A 15,699-nucleotide genomic window follows, 5' to 3' on the forward strand; every position below is an offset into this window, starting at 1 on the left:
TAATAGTTAGACAGACCGACAGACGGACAGCAGTGACCTGTACAAGCATTATTCAGTTACTCATCAGCACTCTTATGTCCACTTTTTTTAATTAAGAGGGCATGAACTGAATTTTAGTCAAAACCAGTCCTGCAGGATTTCAGTAACCACAACCTAATTTTCCTTTTTTGGGCAGTCATAGAGAAGACCAAAAAAAAGATTTTCAGGAGAATCTCAGTATAAAAGCCTGCCCCTCAATGACGTGTCGCAGTTGAAGGGACACACAAGGATCAAGGTAAGACAGAGAGCTTCTACAGTTGTATTTCTGATATATTTTTTGCAAAATTCTGATATTTTTGCGATATTTGTAAGAACTGCTTTTCTTTCTATTTTTGGGAACTGAGAAACATTGATGAAAGATCCTGATATTAGGGGATTGATAAGCACATGCATAGGCGTTTAGTAATATTGCTTTATGTCATAGGCTATGCAACCAGAAATATTTTTGATAATTCAAAAGTGCAGATACACCTTATTTATACAAACCAACACCCAATTAAAATACAAGTGCAATCAATGAGTTGCAATGGAGATGTTAAATGGGATGTCAAAAGCTATCTGAGGCTTGAAAATATCAGTCCAGACACTAAGTAGGTGGTATTTAAAAGTGTTAAAAATTACTGAATTGTTGTGTGGATTTAAGAAAAACAAAGTGCATGTATTATACAGTAATACTTACAACCTAGAAAATGAATAAGACTAACCAATGACCTTAAAAACTGATTGTCATGCATTAAGCAACTTAACAAGCAATGATTAGGAAGAGATTAGAAAAAATAAGAAAAAAAAAACACAAACAAAAGATGAGACTGAGATGAGAGGAAAGGTTAAAATACAGGTTTAAATACAAAAGTTTGAAAACAGAATTATAATATTTCTATTTTATGAATATTTTTCTTAATCTTTTTGATAATATCTAATCATCACTCTCAGCTTATTTCCAGCTAATTTTGTCTTTACTTTTTACAATTTATTTATTTCATTTATTTATTTATTTTGCTTTTTGCGTGACATTTCTTGCCAAGTTGCCCCTTTCCCATGTTTTCAAAAGAAATCAAAACATTTTTTTCATGTTTCAGAGGTTTAAATGCTTGTGAAAGACCCCTGAAGGCAGCACAAGAAAACTGGTGTCACTGCAGGTGTTGAAGGGTTAATTAGATAATATAATGCAAGTTGGACTGGAAGGTCAGTTCAGCTCTTGGTGCGAGGATTTAGTTCCAGTTGTGTTCAGTTAGACTCTGCATGTATTGGCTTTCTGCACTTGGTAAAGCAAGGCAATAAATACACTAAACACTGCATTAAGGCACTCTTTATTGTACCGTCAATAGAATTACCATCATTATATAACTTAACTGTCTCGTAGATGACAGAGGGTGGGACTTAAAAGTTAAATGTTTAGAATGATGTACTAAAATATGATGAGTGAGGAGTTCAAAAGAAATATTTTTCCCTTTCTTTGCTGCAGCTCCACCATGGTGCACAGAGTAGCAGTGATCGGGGCTGGCCCTTCCGGTCTGACCAGCATTAAGGCTTGTCTAGATGAGGGCATGGTGCCAACCTGCTTTGAAAGCAGCGACGATATGGGCGGACTATGGAAGTTTAAGGCAAGTCATCGCTCCAGAGAAACAAAGCTAAAGAGTCCCAGGCTCTTCCATTGCAGAGACTGAAGGATCAAACGCTGATAAATCTCACCACTTTTTTTCTTTTCCCACATTTTCTGTCATTTGAAACCTCTTCTCTGCAGGAAGTGTCAGAGCCAAATCGGGCCAGCATCTACCGTTCTCTCACCATCAACATCTCCAAAGAGATGATGTGCTACAGTGACTTCCCTATTCCTGCCGATTACCCCAACTACATGCACCACTCCAAAATCCTGAAATACTTCAGGATGTACGCAGAACATTTTAAACTGCTGCAACACATTCGCTTCCAGGTAACAAGATACAAAAGAGCAGAGAGAATTTTATAAAGTATTTCTAATGCAGTTTAACACAATATCCACAAACTATCTATCATTATTATTTTTGATATATTTTAGACCGCAGTGAAGAGCGTCAAACAAAGACCAGATTTCACTCGCACTGGTCAGTGGGAGGTGGTGACGGAGAATAGAGATGGCCAGGAGGAGAGGCATGTTTTTGATGCTGTTATCTGCTGCTCTGGCCACTACACCTACCCCAATCTGCCACTCAAAGACTTCCCAGGTAAAGACAGACAAATCTTGGATGCATCTTGCCCAGGCTTTCATTAAAATGAGAACAAAACATATCATTCCCACATGTTGCCCAAACTTGCAAACTTGGTCAAAACATAGTCCCACTGTAGGTTCATTTTGTTTTTCTTTTGCAGGAATTGAGACATTTGAAGGAAAATACCTGCACAGCTGGGACTACAAGGGGGCTGAAGACATGCACGGGAAGAAAGTTGTGGTCATCGGCATCGGTAACTCCGGAGGTGACATTGCTGTGGAGTCCAGCAGGGTGGCAGAGCAGGTTCGCTGAGTCTTTCCCGAATGCTTGTCTTCCTTCTTTTTCAAGTTGAATATTGATGTCTGACTATTGGTCTCATTCTTCAGGTGTATATGAGCACTCGTCGTGGTGCCTGGGTCGTCCGTCAGGTTTCCGACAACGGCCTGCCTGTGGACATGAAGTACAACACGCGCTTTGTCCACATCCTCTTCCAGCTGTTTCCTATGAACTTCTTTAACTGGTTTGGTGAGAAGAAACTCAACGCCATGTATGACCACACCATGTATGCCCTCAAACCCAAACACAGGTAGGCGCTGTCCGGACCGCACAAATTTTTCCCCTGCATAAAGTCTGACTTTGTCACATTGTTGCCAAACTGTGCAGACAATCAAATCAATCACATTTAAAAACTGAATCTGTGGATGTAGAGTATTTACTTTACCGTATCTTCCTTCCTTGCTTCCTCCTCAGACTCTTCAGTCAGATCCCAGTGATCAACGATGATCTGCCTCTAAAGATTCTTTCTGGGTCGGTCATCATCAAACCAAACGTGAAGGAGATCCGTGGTTCCACCGTGGTGTTTGACGATGGCAGCACTGTGGAAAATGTTAGAAACTGTCCAAGGACACTTCTTTTCTTTATTTCAGGCAAAATGTAAGCTTGTCCAACGTATCTCTTCCTTGTTCCAGGTGGATACAATCGTGTTTGCCACAGGCTACAGCTACGATTTCCCTTATTTGCCGAGTAATGCTATGTACAAGTCCGGGCACCGCGTGGGTCTGTACAAGCACGTCTTTCCGCCCAACATGGAGCATCCCACTCTGGCTGTCGTGGGTTTCATCCATGCCCTTGGAGCCATCATGCCCCAGGCTGAAATGCAGGCCCGCTGGGTGACACGTGTCTTCAAAGGTGAGTCTGCATGTCTAGTTTATTATCAACAAGTAGTCAGATTCAGAGCAGTCCATTTACTCATGTCTGTCTTCTGTGTTTTTGCTATTCAGGATATAAAAAGCTGCCGTCAAACCAGGCCATGATTAAAGCTGTGGAGCAGGACACCAGTGATATCGAGAAAAAGTAAAACTTCCAATATATCATAATATGATATTGAATATCTCCCCAATATTCCTTTGCCTGATAATTTGTTGCAACCAACCAGTTTTTTAAATTAAAGTACTTTATCTATAGAAACACGTGGTCTGAGTGCACACTAAGAATGCTATTTTTTTTTTTTAGAGTTCTGCAGGAATGGCTGACACAAAAGTTAGCATTGCATTGGTTAACTAGTCAAAAAGCCTATGGGATTTTTCTATTTGATCCTGGATTGTTGAAGAAATTAGCTCTATGGAAAACAAAGTTTATGATACTTGCACATTTTGTTCAGTGAGATAATCCTCACAAATAAATTTTATATTTTTTTTTATAATTTTTAAGTGTAAATGCAATCATAAAAAGTGAAAAGCTAACAATCTATAAATGATCTGCACCACAGTCTCATGACTTAACATCGCCACCACAATATGGCTGTTCGGCATGATGACATTCTGTAGTTTATTTTAGCCACTTATTAGAGCCCGCCTTTTTTAAGTTATGTAAAATCTTCAGAGTTAACAAATGGGTATTCAGTGACATATTTTATGTTGCAGAACAAAATGTGAAAGCCTCTTAAGCTTGTGTTAACCACAGACCTTATTTCAGGCATCTGATCAAAAACTCAATTTAAAAAATCCACTGGTTTCAAAACGAGGGAACCAGAAGTGCAGAAATTTCTGCATTTTAAGACTCATTCCTGCTGCACTCTATTGAACTATACTATATTAAGTCACTGTGTCCATAATAGTTTCAAATTCTTTAATTTATTCCTCAATTATTCTTTCAACAGCTATATCGTGTCAAAGTTGACACCCCTGCAGGTGGACTTTGTTTCCTACATGGATGACATCGCAGGAGAGATTGGGGTGCGGCCCAGCCTCCTCTGGCTCCTCCTCACAGACTATGCGATGTTTAAGAGTGTTCTGTGGGGGCCTGTCACAGCCTACCAGTACCGCTTGATGGGACCAGGGAAATGGGAGGGCGCACGCAAAGCAATCTTAACCCAGTTTGACCGCATGTTCCAGCCCCTTAAAACCAGAAAGGTTTGAAAAGAAACAAGCCCAAACTTATCTGAAAATAAAGCACTGTTTGCATTAAGTACGATTGTCTGACCATTTGCTAATATCATTTCCCCTCCCGTATCTTCTAGATGGAGACGCAAGAGGCTTCCATCGCTGGCCGCCTGTTTAAGCTGAGCCTGACTGTTATGGCTGGAGGAGCTGCCGGGTACTACATCCATGTGCACCACCCAACTGTCATTCCCGCCATGCTGTCCAAAATCCGTCCACAAACAGTCTGAACTTATCGGTCAAACACTGTGAAACATGCAAACCAAATTCTATATCTACTGCTTAATCTAGCTACATTAACTCCTGCTTGGCTTGTGATTTAGTATTGATAATAGGGGTCACTGTCTGAGCTGTTGATGCTAAATACTAAAAGTATTTCATCCCTCCATTCCTTCAGTATAAATCTATACATTCATTAATTAATTTATTATCCATAAGCGTATCTGCCAAGAAAGTTGCCAGCCAGCCAACCAGCGGCATAGCATAACATCACAAAAGGTGGCTTTTGGCAAAAAGTGATGTTTATATGCAACTATTTTACATCAAAGTAAAATGTTTCAAAGGAAACGTAATAAATCCTGTTTTACGCTGTTCATATTTAACACAAATATTCCTTGTCAGCATTCCTCTACAATATCCTTTCTTTGCAGCATCCAAGTCGTGGTTAAATCATTGCTGACTTAATGTGTTATAGAAGATCCAAACATAAATCTTCAATATCAGATTCACACACTAAGGATGCATGATAATATCAGCACTGGCAGATATTGGCTTCAAATGAAATATCGGAATTGGCCAAGGTGCTGATTACTGACAATATAACAAACCAATTTTATTTTAATTGACCAAGTGAACACGTACAAAACATTCATCCCAAGTACTTTTCTTATTTACTTTCTTACTTGCACAATGAATGACTATTACATACACTGAAAATCACTGTACTTTATGACTCCATCTGTTGTTAGGCCATCATGAGTATGCATGATATGCTGTTAAAACCACTACAGAAGAGACTTGATCACTTAAAATATGTTTGGAAAAAAGTGGATCTATCGATAGTGGTTATCAGCCAAATGGGTTGCTTTAATATCAGTATATTAGCAACAAAAAAAATCCTATAATGTGCATTCCTATCACACTTTTACTTTTCCCCCACACTATATGAAAGTCACATCAGCTCCAAAATCAAAACTCAAATTTGGAAGTGAGAGCAAACATATTTTTGCAAATGTGTGCATGTGAACACATCTGGCAAAAGACAGATAAGCGATACCTATCTTTTAAAATTATTCCTTTATAATTTCTTTGCTGTCTGTTGAAATTTACTGGATTGTTAGAGGTCAAGTACAACTGAGCAAACTACATGCATTTACTTCATATTTAACTTTAAGTGTCCTTGAACTTTTTTCTGTGTGAATAAAGCAATATTATACACATCATCTGGCTGACTTTTTTGTGCCTCATGGTAATATAATGGAAAAAGAGGGAGCCAGGTGAAAAACAAATCTGCTTTTTTTTTTTTTTTTACATCTTTTACACAGAGGATAGATAGACAGATAGACAGATGCTGGATGGATATTATCTATTTTATTTGCTTTGATTTCTCAAAAGAAAGTAAAAACTGCATTATCATGTTTTGCATTTTGCATATACTTTTATAGTCAAAATATAAAACGTGTATAGTTTTGCATATACATTTTGAATTTTGCACATACTTGACGAAATTCGTAATGATAACTATTTAAAAACCGCAGTCGTTTGCTAAGTACTTCAAACACATGAATTATCGCCAAATGTAACTCTGAAATTCCTTCGCTCGTGAGTTTGAACTCTGCTCGTGCTCGAGCGATATAAAGTTGCACGCGCGTGCTCAGGCATGCGCCTATGGAGAGGAGACTCTGGCTGTCCGTGCCTGATGTTCGTGCGGAAGTGTTTTAAAAGAAAAGTTTATCAAAAACTGGAAGTGTTTTGGGAGTAGTGTGATTTACGACTGGATATGCTGGACTTGGATTAAACTGCACTAGTTTTGGGAGAGTTTGTAAACACATTTTTTGATATAGTTTAGTTGTCAAACGCGACGCAGTTGTCTTTTTCATGAAGAAAGTTTGCTGCTTTTGATTCTTGCCTGACTGTGGAGGCATGCGAGAAAAACTTAATAAATTAGAGATAACGGGGTGAGTAACTGAAGTATCTCAAAGCTGGATCAACATTACTTGTCTTGTGCTGCATTCAGACGCCTTTCACAGGTATTTAGCCTAAACATATGAACTGAATATGAGCAAATTGTTTTGGGGGATTTTTTTTTAAAACGAGAAAAAGGAAAATGAGCAACTGGGAAATAATGTCCTTAAAATTAGAAAATAAATATAAGAAATTAGCAGATTTAGAAAACAATTTTAAAATGCCAGGGAATTATTTGAGAGAATTATACTTCTAATTTCTTAATTAAAGGCCTATAGTTAGTCTTTTTTGGTTTGGTTTGTTTACAGAATTATTATATTTTCTTCTTTTTTTCAGGGTGTTTTGTTTGTTTGTTTTTTAACTTTTACATTTATTTGTTTGTTTATTTATTATTTTTTTTTTTTGCTAATTTTCAGGTGATTTTCTTGTACTTGTCACTAATTCCTTGCTGATTTCTTGTTCATTTCTTCTTAAGTGGCTCATTGCCTTCTGTTTTTGAAAGAAATCAAGCCAATTTGCCCAGGTTTCAAAGGGGCTAACAATGCATAAGCATTCCCATAAATAACTGTATATGGAGCAGGTTTTGTGAAGGTCATACCACGTTAAGCTTTTCATTTTCAGTGTGGTTTGATGTGCATGTCAGGGGTTAACTTTCTCTGTCTTTCTCTTCCAGTGAGAGTCACTATTTGGAGACATCTCTATTCCAGCTAACAGGGTTAAAGTCCCTCCCTTGCAATACTATTTACCTGAGTAGTTGATAAGCAACAGCTCAGTTCATGTGAGTCCAGAGGCTGCTGAGCATTTGATTACAGCAGCAGGACTCGCAACCAGCGTACAGGAGGAGGTGAGAGCAGCTGACATAACCCCTACAACAAGTATCTCTCTTCAAACTGATTCACTTCCTCAAACTTCTGCTATATTCCTGCAAGTTTTAAACTACTTAATGATGTGACAGATTTGTCACTGCTGTTCAAAAATAACAGTTCTCTTCTAACAGACGTTAGAGTGCTTAAAATTGCTGAAACGAATCCTGCTAGAGTGCACAAATCAATAGGTTAAATCATGAAAGTCTGATCTGTTAAAGTATCCCAACATTTTAATGCTACTGTATGCTGTTGTTCTGAAATGCAAACTAGTAAAATAATGTGTTTCTTGAAGAGGAGTGGATCATAAACAAGACATAGTTTACTTAAGTAATATTTACAGTGCTAATTATAACATAACATTTTGAAGCCTTGAGTTCGGCATTTTGGCCATCTTGGATTTTTGGAGCCAGAAGTGACCATAATAGGAGAAGAGGTTGGAGCAATGGAGGAGAAAGACGTGGATCTGACTCCCAAGCTAACAGGGAACGTCCCTACAACACTGGATAACTTTGCCTAAAAGTTGTAAAGAAAGATAAGAAAACATTTTAATCTAGTGTTCAAAGAACCTTTTTAAGGATGTTTATTATCTAATAATGTTCCTATAAGGCTAAATGCTAACTAAGACATAACATATTAAGTGCAACATTGTGAGGATGTTTTGGTGATGTTAAGAGGTGACAGATGATTGAATGTTCTTTTATAAAACGTTCCAACAATGTTACATAAGAACAAAAGAAGCAATATTCAGAGGATGTTTTCAGGGTGTTATTAAGGCCTGAGATGACGCAATATTTTTTTTAAACGTTCCTGTAATGTGATATGTTACCAAAAAAAAACAACAATGTTTTGATGATGTCTATAGAGAATGTTACCCTAACTTTAACCTAACAAACTTAAAGAAAACTTGCAGCTGAAAATGTTACTAAAATATTGCACTGTCCTGCCTCGCAGACAGTCTGTCACTCAAAGCAGTGCTGCCCTTTGTGCATAACTTTATAAGCCTTAATAAAATGTAAGCAGGTGAAATTTACCACATATACAGTTTTCATAAATAGGGATATTAGCTGTAGAGATCAAAAACATGTTTTTTGTACCAGACATGTTTATTTCTGCTGTAAAAGTTTGGCGATAGCTTATGAGGAATGACTAATTTGGCTAAAAGCACCATTATACCTAAGAGCAGCCTCACAAAGCTGCTGGCATGGTTGATGATTGTCAGCTCTTGTTTTCAGATTTGTCACATTGCTGATGTTTTGTGTCCCTCCTCAGCAATGGTTCGACGTGTGGCAGTGGTTGGAGCAGGCAGCTCTGGTCTGGTCTGTACCAAGATCTGTGTCGACGAGGGCCTGGAGCCTGTCTGCTTTGAGAGCAGTGGCGATATTGGCGGCCTGTGGAATTTTAAGGTGAGCTGGGCCATTGTTGGTTTTTTTTTGAGTATTCTATGTATTTGTTTGTTTGTTTGTTTGTTTGTGGCTATTTTTTCAGTCCTTGTAATTTTCCAAGAGCAATACACTTGATAAAGGATAAATAATCAAAATGATTTAAATTCAAAGGAAAAACAAAAGGAAAACAAAAAGTATAGTCTGAAAAGGTTACTTTTTGCTTAGTATTTTCTCATGACTATACTAGGCAAGGCAGCTTTATTTGTATAGCACATTTGATACAACAGGGCAATTCAAAGTGCTTCACAGCAATAAAATACAAAGATTTAATAGAGCATACAGATTTACAATAAAAGAGTAAAGACATAAGATATAAAAGGTACAATTAATTACAAAATCTGATTTAAAGATTTTAAAATACAAATTAATAGTAAAAATAGCAAAAGTGCAGACAAGAGGTGCAAAGATAAAAAAAAGATTATTTGATATGGTATAAAGTTTAAAATACGTTTGCAGTCATTAGTGGGTGGAGGAGGCAGTTTAAGTGCACCACTGAGATTATGTAAACATTTTTTTTTTTTAAAAATATCTAAAAACAGCGATGCTGTATGGCCAAAGACCTTTCCATCTCATCTAGAACAAGTTGTGCACAACAGTGATTAACAACACCACTAAAACAGAAAAGTGTCTTCATCAGATTGATGCCTTTATTAGATTTACAGTGTGTCTTTTTTTTACTTTGCATCCACAGGAGTCACCTGAGCCCGAGCAATCCAGCATCTATCGCTCCTTAGTGGTCAACACCTCCAAAGAGATGATGTGTTTCAGTGATTTCCCCATGCCAGCTGACTATCCAAACTACATGCACAACTCACAGCTACTGCAGTACCTCAGGCTCTATGCTGACCACTTTGACTTGCTCAAATACATTAATTTTCAGGTACAGGGGCACCACTGTCTTTTCACAAATTCATACAACAAAGTTAACTTTATTAATTCATGTTTGTGTGAATGTGGACATGCTTGTTTCAGACCAAAGTAAGGAGCGTCAAACAAAGGCCGGATTTCTCTCTGTCTGGTCAGTGGGACGTAGTGACCATGAACAGGGATGGAGAGGAGGAGAGACACATCTTTGATGCAGTTCTGGTGTGCACAGGCCACTACACCCATCCAGCCTTACCACTGTCAGATTTTACAGGTCAGTAAATTAACGGACATTTTATAGGCTTTGATGGAGTAAAGTTGATTGATTTACTTTACATCTTCACATTCCTGCAAGAAATATTATTATTTTCCTTTGATCTGTTGCACCATCTGTGTTTCTCCAGGATATGAGACATTTTCTGGCAGGTGTTTTCACAGCTGGGAATATAAAGATGCAGATGCCTGCAGAGGGCAGAGAGTGGTGGTGGTTGGCATTGGCAATTCTGGAGGCGATATTGCAGTTGAGATTAGCCGATCTGCAGAGAAGGTGAGACAGAGGAGGATTAGAAAAAGCTTCATTGTTGTTTGGCCAAAAACAAGGGGACCTGAGACAGATGACAACAATAGGTCAAACATGTCTATTTTGAAAAAAAAAACATTTACACTTGCATGAGGTTGCATTTCAGGTGATCAATGGAAACACCTTTTTTTGCTTCTGAAGGTCACATGATGCTCTGGCAATGTGCTTGTCAACTGGCTCTGTCTGGCATGTTGCAGCAGGTGCTACAAGAGATGTTATTGCATCACATAACTTCAAAAGTTGAGCAAACTATTCGGAAGTTTTGAAACCACAATCTCTTTGTGAAATCATGGACTTTCACCTCCCAGAAATCCCTCATGTGGCCACTCCCATGCATGAGGGGCTTGCCTTTTCATTTTTGTTCGCATGCCTCTGTCACCTTTAACTGTACATAATGACGGCTAGTGAGGTGGCTGCAACAGAAATAAACCTGCTAATAATTCGAACATCCATCGTCATGCTTCTTGGATGTTATCACGAGAGGAGAAGTCACATGACATCACTCAATGGAAACGCTCATCTCACAATTGTGTTTTATCGACATTTCAAAAATATAATTTAGGTTTTGCATAAATCTTTAATGGAAAACTGCCCACTGTGTACTGCACTGCTCTTGCATTGCACTGCCAGTTTTTCCACCAACAGAATACGTGTATTCACAAACTTTTTACTCTCTGACAGACATTTCTCAGCACACGCCACGGCTCCTGGGTTATTGGCAGAATGTCCAGAAATGGTCTTCCCCTGGACATGACCCATATCACCAGGCTCACCAGCCTCCTCATATGGCTTCTTCCCAAAAATCTGGTCAACTGGGCAGCAGAGAGAGAGCTGAACTACAAATATGACCACAGACTTTATGGCCTGAAGCCCAGACACAGGTGACACTTACTGATCTGCTGTGTGATCTCAGTGCGAGGATGGTGTTGTAATTTTAAATGTAACATAATATCATGTTTGGGTGACTCATATCTTTTCCTGTCTTTCCCAGACTGTGGGAGAAAAGGCCCTTGATTAATGATGACCTTCCTGGTCGAATCCTTCAGGGAGCACTAGTAATGAAACCCAATCTGAAAGAATTCAAGGACTCTGGAGTTGTATTTGAAGATGGCACCGTGGAGGAGGACATTGACACTGTGGTCTTCTGTACAGGTTATAATTGTACCTTCTCATTCCTGCCTCCAGGTCTAACTGAGGGGCCTAAAGGAGAGCTTACATTGTACAAGTAGGTATCTCGTTTGTTTGGTTTTTTTTAATAGCAAGAGCTGATTTTTTTTATTATTTTGTAAAGATGGTCGATTGAAACTTCACATTGCACATTTAAAAACTCAGGTTTTTCATTTAACTAATTTAAAGCTTAAGTTTGTATGATTAGGGGGATTTAGTGGCAGCTAGTGGTGAGATTTGGAAATTGCAACCAGTTTAAACTTGTCCCAGTTAGACTTTCAAAAGTCTTTATAGTTCAGGAGGGTTTTACTGGGTACAAAATTATCTGCAGGGGTCTCTTCTCCAGAACAAATAGACCATGTGATTTAAAGCTGGTAAAAAAAACACTGAATAAATCAGTTTAATGTTAAAAATCTCTGTTTTTCCAAAGCTGTTTGGCATGTCAGAGACAGGCTGTTAGTCCAGCACTTGCTATTTTTTTTAAATTTATTTCTATTTAACTTTTTTTATCCAAAAACTTAAGATCCAAACATTCAGGAGGTTTTTAATGGGAGATAAAGTATCTGCATTGGTCTCCTCCTCTTCAAAACAGATATTCCCAGTGATTTAAAATAGTAAAAACACTTAATAAAGCAGTTTCGAATTCTAAAAAGCTATGTTTTTCTGAAGATCTCCTCGTGAAGGAGCTGCTTAATACAGTGGTCAATGTGAAGACACGAATGACTTTATCTACAGCCAATGTTTGGTTTTTCCATTCTGGGCAACTATAGAAATATAATGGTGCAACATGGCATTCTTGATAAAAAGGACATCCTCATGTAAATTTAAACAGCTCATTCTAAGGTAACAAAATTTTACACTAAAGAAAACATAGTTCTCTGTTATAAGCCATTCCTACCAATAGATGCCCCTAAATCCTACACACTGGACCTTTGATAATTTTATTAAATTGCATTTTTAAAGATACTTCAACAATTCAATGCAGCATCAGACAAAATTATATAAATTGTAAAACAAATACGATTTTGTAAAGTTAAACAAAATTGCATGTACTTGTATGATAAATACTTATTGAATAGACATGTGATGATGACACAAAAAGTCTGATACCCCAGAGGCCAACCTATAAAAAGAATGGAGCTTATATATTTATTTACATCATGTTTTTTTATTATTATATATATATATTGTATAATATATTTAATTGTTTTTGGACTGTCAAATATTATTGTAATGTATCGTCATTTGAAAAGATCACCTTACTTTTTTTTTTTTTTTTTTCAAATTTCAGGACACTGTTTCCTCCTTCTCTATCACAGCCCACTCTGGCTGTCATGGGTCTTATCCAGGCAAAAGGACCAATCTTTCCCATTGTGGAGATGCAGGCACGGTGGGCTGTGAAAGTCTTTACTGGTAAAGAATTGTGAGCTTTAAATGTATAAACAAACAATCAGGACTGAGACGCAAAATGTCTCAGTTGGTGTGTTTTATCTTGAAGGTTCGAGCCGTCTTCCACCTAAAGAGAAAATGCTGGAAGTCATTGAATCTGAGAAAAAGGAAAACATGAAGAGGTAGACATCTTCACTTTTGATGGTACAGGCAGATCATTCATGTTCTTCCTGTTGAACACAATTTAAAATATGTTGTGTTGAATGTTTTTCTCTCAGCTGTCCCTGCCCGCGAAAGGCGGCTCTCCAGGTAGATTACATCCCATACCTGGATTTCATGGCTAAGGAGGTCAGTTTTGCACCATAAATTTGTATTACCATTTTTTTTGTATGAGTAAGACACCACTGTAGTGACAGACTTCCAATCGCAGGTCGGGGTTCGACCAAACTTCCTGAGACTACTCCTGACAGATCCTGTGCTCTGGACGAAGGTTTTCTTTGGTCCCTGCACTCCATACCAGTATCGTCTCACTGGGCCTGGACGTTGGGCCGGAGCCCGTCAGGCTATCCTCACCCAGTGGGAGCGAGTCGCTCAGCCGTTCAGAACCAGAGCGGTACCAGAACCAGAGAGCAGGCCGTCTGTCCTCATGTCTCCCTGGCTTCTCACATTTGGAGGAGCTGTGACATTGGCCGTCCTTCTGTCTAAGGAGACGATTCCAGTGCTGCAGGGTGCAGCTCAGATCCTGGACAGGTGTAAGATTTTCCTCAGGAACTCCTGGTTTACTGGTCAGTGATAAAAATCCAGTTCTAGTTTGTAATTCAGCATCCAAATTCTTTATGTTGCAATGTGATGTAAAATGTAAGAACAGACTTTGATTATAGATCCACCTTTTAATATCCAAAATGATTCAAGATGCAGTGAAACACAGACTACACAGAAATCTATGTACTGTAATTTAGTCTTTTTATTTTGTTCTTAGCTTGCAGAGAAAAAGCCAGCCTCTCGCTTTTATTGTGGTGTACAAATGTGGTACATCTAAGAATATGGACTTATAAAATTGTTAAAAGTAGTTTGAGCTCTACTGACAGGATTGCAGTAGGGTTCCTGTTGATCTTTGAAAAGTCTTAAATGATTAAACATGACTTTAATCAGTATTAATATGTCTTAAACCACTCTGTTGAAATCATAAAGATGATATGGGAAGAATTATATTCTGAACTGTGTTTTTTCTGACACTGGACTGTAAATTCTCAAAATAATATTGGTAATATTTATTTTTCTTTATTAATTTACCAAATTTAATGTCATACCGATCAGGATAAAGGAGTAAACAAAACTCTTTATGACATAATGTTTTTCCATGTAGTCCACTTTCGAATTTTTTAAATTGTATTACATTAATTTTAGAGTAAATATTTAAGAAAAATTATGGGTCCCGTCTTTTTTTTCCTTCAATTTGGGTTGTTGTGAAATTGGTCTTTTAATTCATTTTTTATTTTGTCTTTTTATTTTGTCTTGTGATACTGGGGTTTCTTGCCTCTGCTTCGCTTTGTTAACCTTTTTGTATTTTGCATATTTGTTTTTAAAGGTGCTTTATAAATAAAGATTTTATTAATCAATTTCAATCTTGATTGGTATTTAAAAAGTCTTTAAAAAACTGGCATGTTTAACTGTAGGCCTAAGTACACATAAAGCAATAGAAGTACAAGTAAAATTACACTATAAAGACGTTTTGTGTATTTGTATTTGCTTTTTTTAAATGTCATTGTGTTTTGACCCTCAGGGCCACCATACATGCTTTTTTTTTTTTTTAGTATTGCTCCCAATAATGGAAGCATGAATACAAAACATTGTCTTGAGCTTTCAGGAAGTGCTGCAAAGATGCTTTTGCCTTTTTGAGATGGAAATGCATCACCCATGCTAAAATAAACCTTGAATCCAAGTAAATGTTTGTGCCAAATTTGATGTTTTGTGTTCACAAGAATGTGCCAGACAACCCACAAACATAATGCCTTTGGCTTTGGCCATCGCTGGTGCAGAGGCATGAAAATTAGGCCCCAAAAGTTTGACCTATACTTCTTGTGAGTAGAAACAGAGATGAGTAAAAGCACATGTAGAGGGGGAAAGACCAGTGAATTCTACTATACTGTGTTTTTATCATCTGATAGCAGAAGTGAAAGTCATTGAGAAAAGTCTACACAGCAAATTTTGGTGCCACAGACTGTATGCCATGCTAGCTCAGGCATCATGGAAGCCTATTAGGCAACATGTTCTGCTGACTCAAAGCAATACTGCAGGCTTAAACATTAATATTTTCAATGGATTGAGAGAAATTGTTGACAAAACAAAGGAGTGTGTAGGGTTTATAAGACCTTGTGAAACGTTAAACACCAGTTTTTTCCAGGAGGTCACTTAGCTTTCTGTGTGTCAATTGCATATTTAAGTCTATCACATCTGATTTTGCCAGCATGTTTTTTTCTTTAAAGTATTTTTGAGTCTCCAGTGTTTTTTAGTAAAGCGTTTTAAGGATTGACTTGAGCT

At 37.7% G+C, this 15,699-nt stretch overlaps 2 protein-coding genes across 2 annotated transcripts; both read left to right on the forward strand.

Moving 5' to 3' along the window:
* Window positions 1-143: 143 nt before the first annotated feature.
* Window positions 144-6,108, forward strand: LOC121941396 (flavin-containing monooxygenase 5-like). Its single transcript, XM_088077936.1, has 11 exons — window positions 144-274; window positions 1,505-1,647; window positions 1,788-1,972; window positions 2,078-2,243; window positions 2,389-2,531; window positions 2,615-2,814; window positions 2,979-3,114; window positions 3,197-3,416; window positions 3,509-3,581; window positions 4,387-4,639; window positions 4,747-6,108. The coding sequence occupies exons 2-11, from the start codon at window positions 1,512-1,514 to the stop codon at window positions 4,894-4,896; spliced, it is 1,662 nt and encodes a 553-aa protein (XP_087934062.1). The 5' UTR covers window positions 144-274; window positions 1,505-1,511; the 3' UTR covers window positions 4,897-6,108.
* A 425-nt stretch (window positions 6,109-6,533) lies between these two features.
* Window positions 6,534-14,772, forward strand: LOC121941243 (dimethylaniline monooxygenase [N-oxide-forming] 2-like). The gene is made up of 12 exons (XM_042483997.2): window positions 6,534-6,843; window positions 7,524-7,694; window positions 8,986-9,119; window positions 9,850-10,038; window positions 10,131-10,296; window positions 10,427-10,569; window positions 11,284-11,483; window positions 11,594-11,827; window positions 13,061-13,182; window positions 13,268-13,340; window positions 13,437-13,506; window positions 13,589-14,772. Exons 3-12 carry the CDS (start codon window positions 8,988-8,990, stop codon window positions 13,949-13,951), a joined length of 1,692 nt encoding a protein of 563 aa, XP_042339931.2. The 5' UTR covers window positions 6,534-6,843; window positions 7,524-7,694; window positions 8,986-8,987; the 3' UTR covers window positions 13,952-14,772.
* The last annotated feature ends 927 nt before the right edge of the window (window positions 14,773-15,699 follow it).

The sequence above is a fragment of the Plectropomus leopardus genome, chromosome 5 (assembly GCF_026936395.1).
Source record: "Plectropomus leopardus strain MGB_pleo_1.0 chromosome 5, ASM2693639v1, whole genome shotgun sequence".
Taxonomy (NCBI): Eukaryota; Metazoa; Chordata; class Actinopteri; order Perciformes; family Serranidae; genus Plectropomus; species Plectropomus leopardus.

Excerpts from the sequence above, each read along its gene's own strand:
- LOC121941396 (XM_088077936.1), top strand. The coding sequence starts at position 1,512 with ATGGTGCACAGAGTAGCAGTGATCGGGGCTGGCCCTTCCGGTCTGACC. Across the intron at positions 3,417-3,508 it reads GGTGACACGTGTCTTCAAAG|GATATAAAAAGCTGCCGTCA; the intron begins GTGAGTCTGCAT and ends TTTGCTATTCAG. Across the intron at positions 3,582-4,386 it reads ACCAGTGATATCGAGAAAAA|CTATATCGTGTCAAAGTTGA; the intron begins GTAAAACTTCCA and ends TTCTTTCAACAG.
- LOC121941243 (XM_042483997.2), top strand. The coding sequence starts at position 8,988 with ATGGTTCGACGTGTGGCAGTGGTTGGAGCAGGCAGCTCTGGTCTGGTC. Across the intron at positions 10,297-10,426 it reads ACCACTGTCAGATTTTACAG|GATATGAGACATTTTCTGGC; the intron begins GTCAGTAAATTA and ends GTGTTTCTCCAG. Across the intron at positions 11,484-11,593 it reads GGCCTGAAGCCCAGACACAG|ACTGTGGGAGAAAAGGCCCT; the intron begins GTGACACTTACT and ends TGTCTTTCCCAG.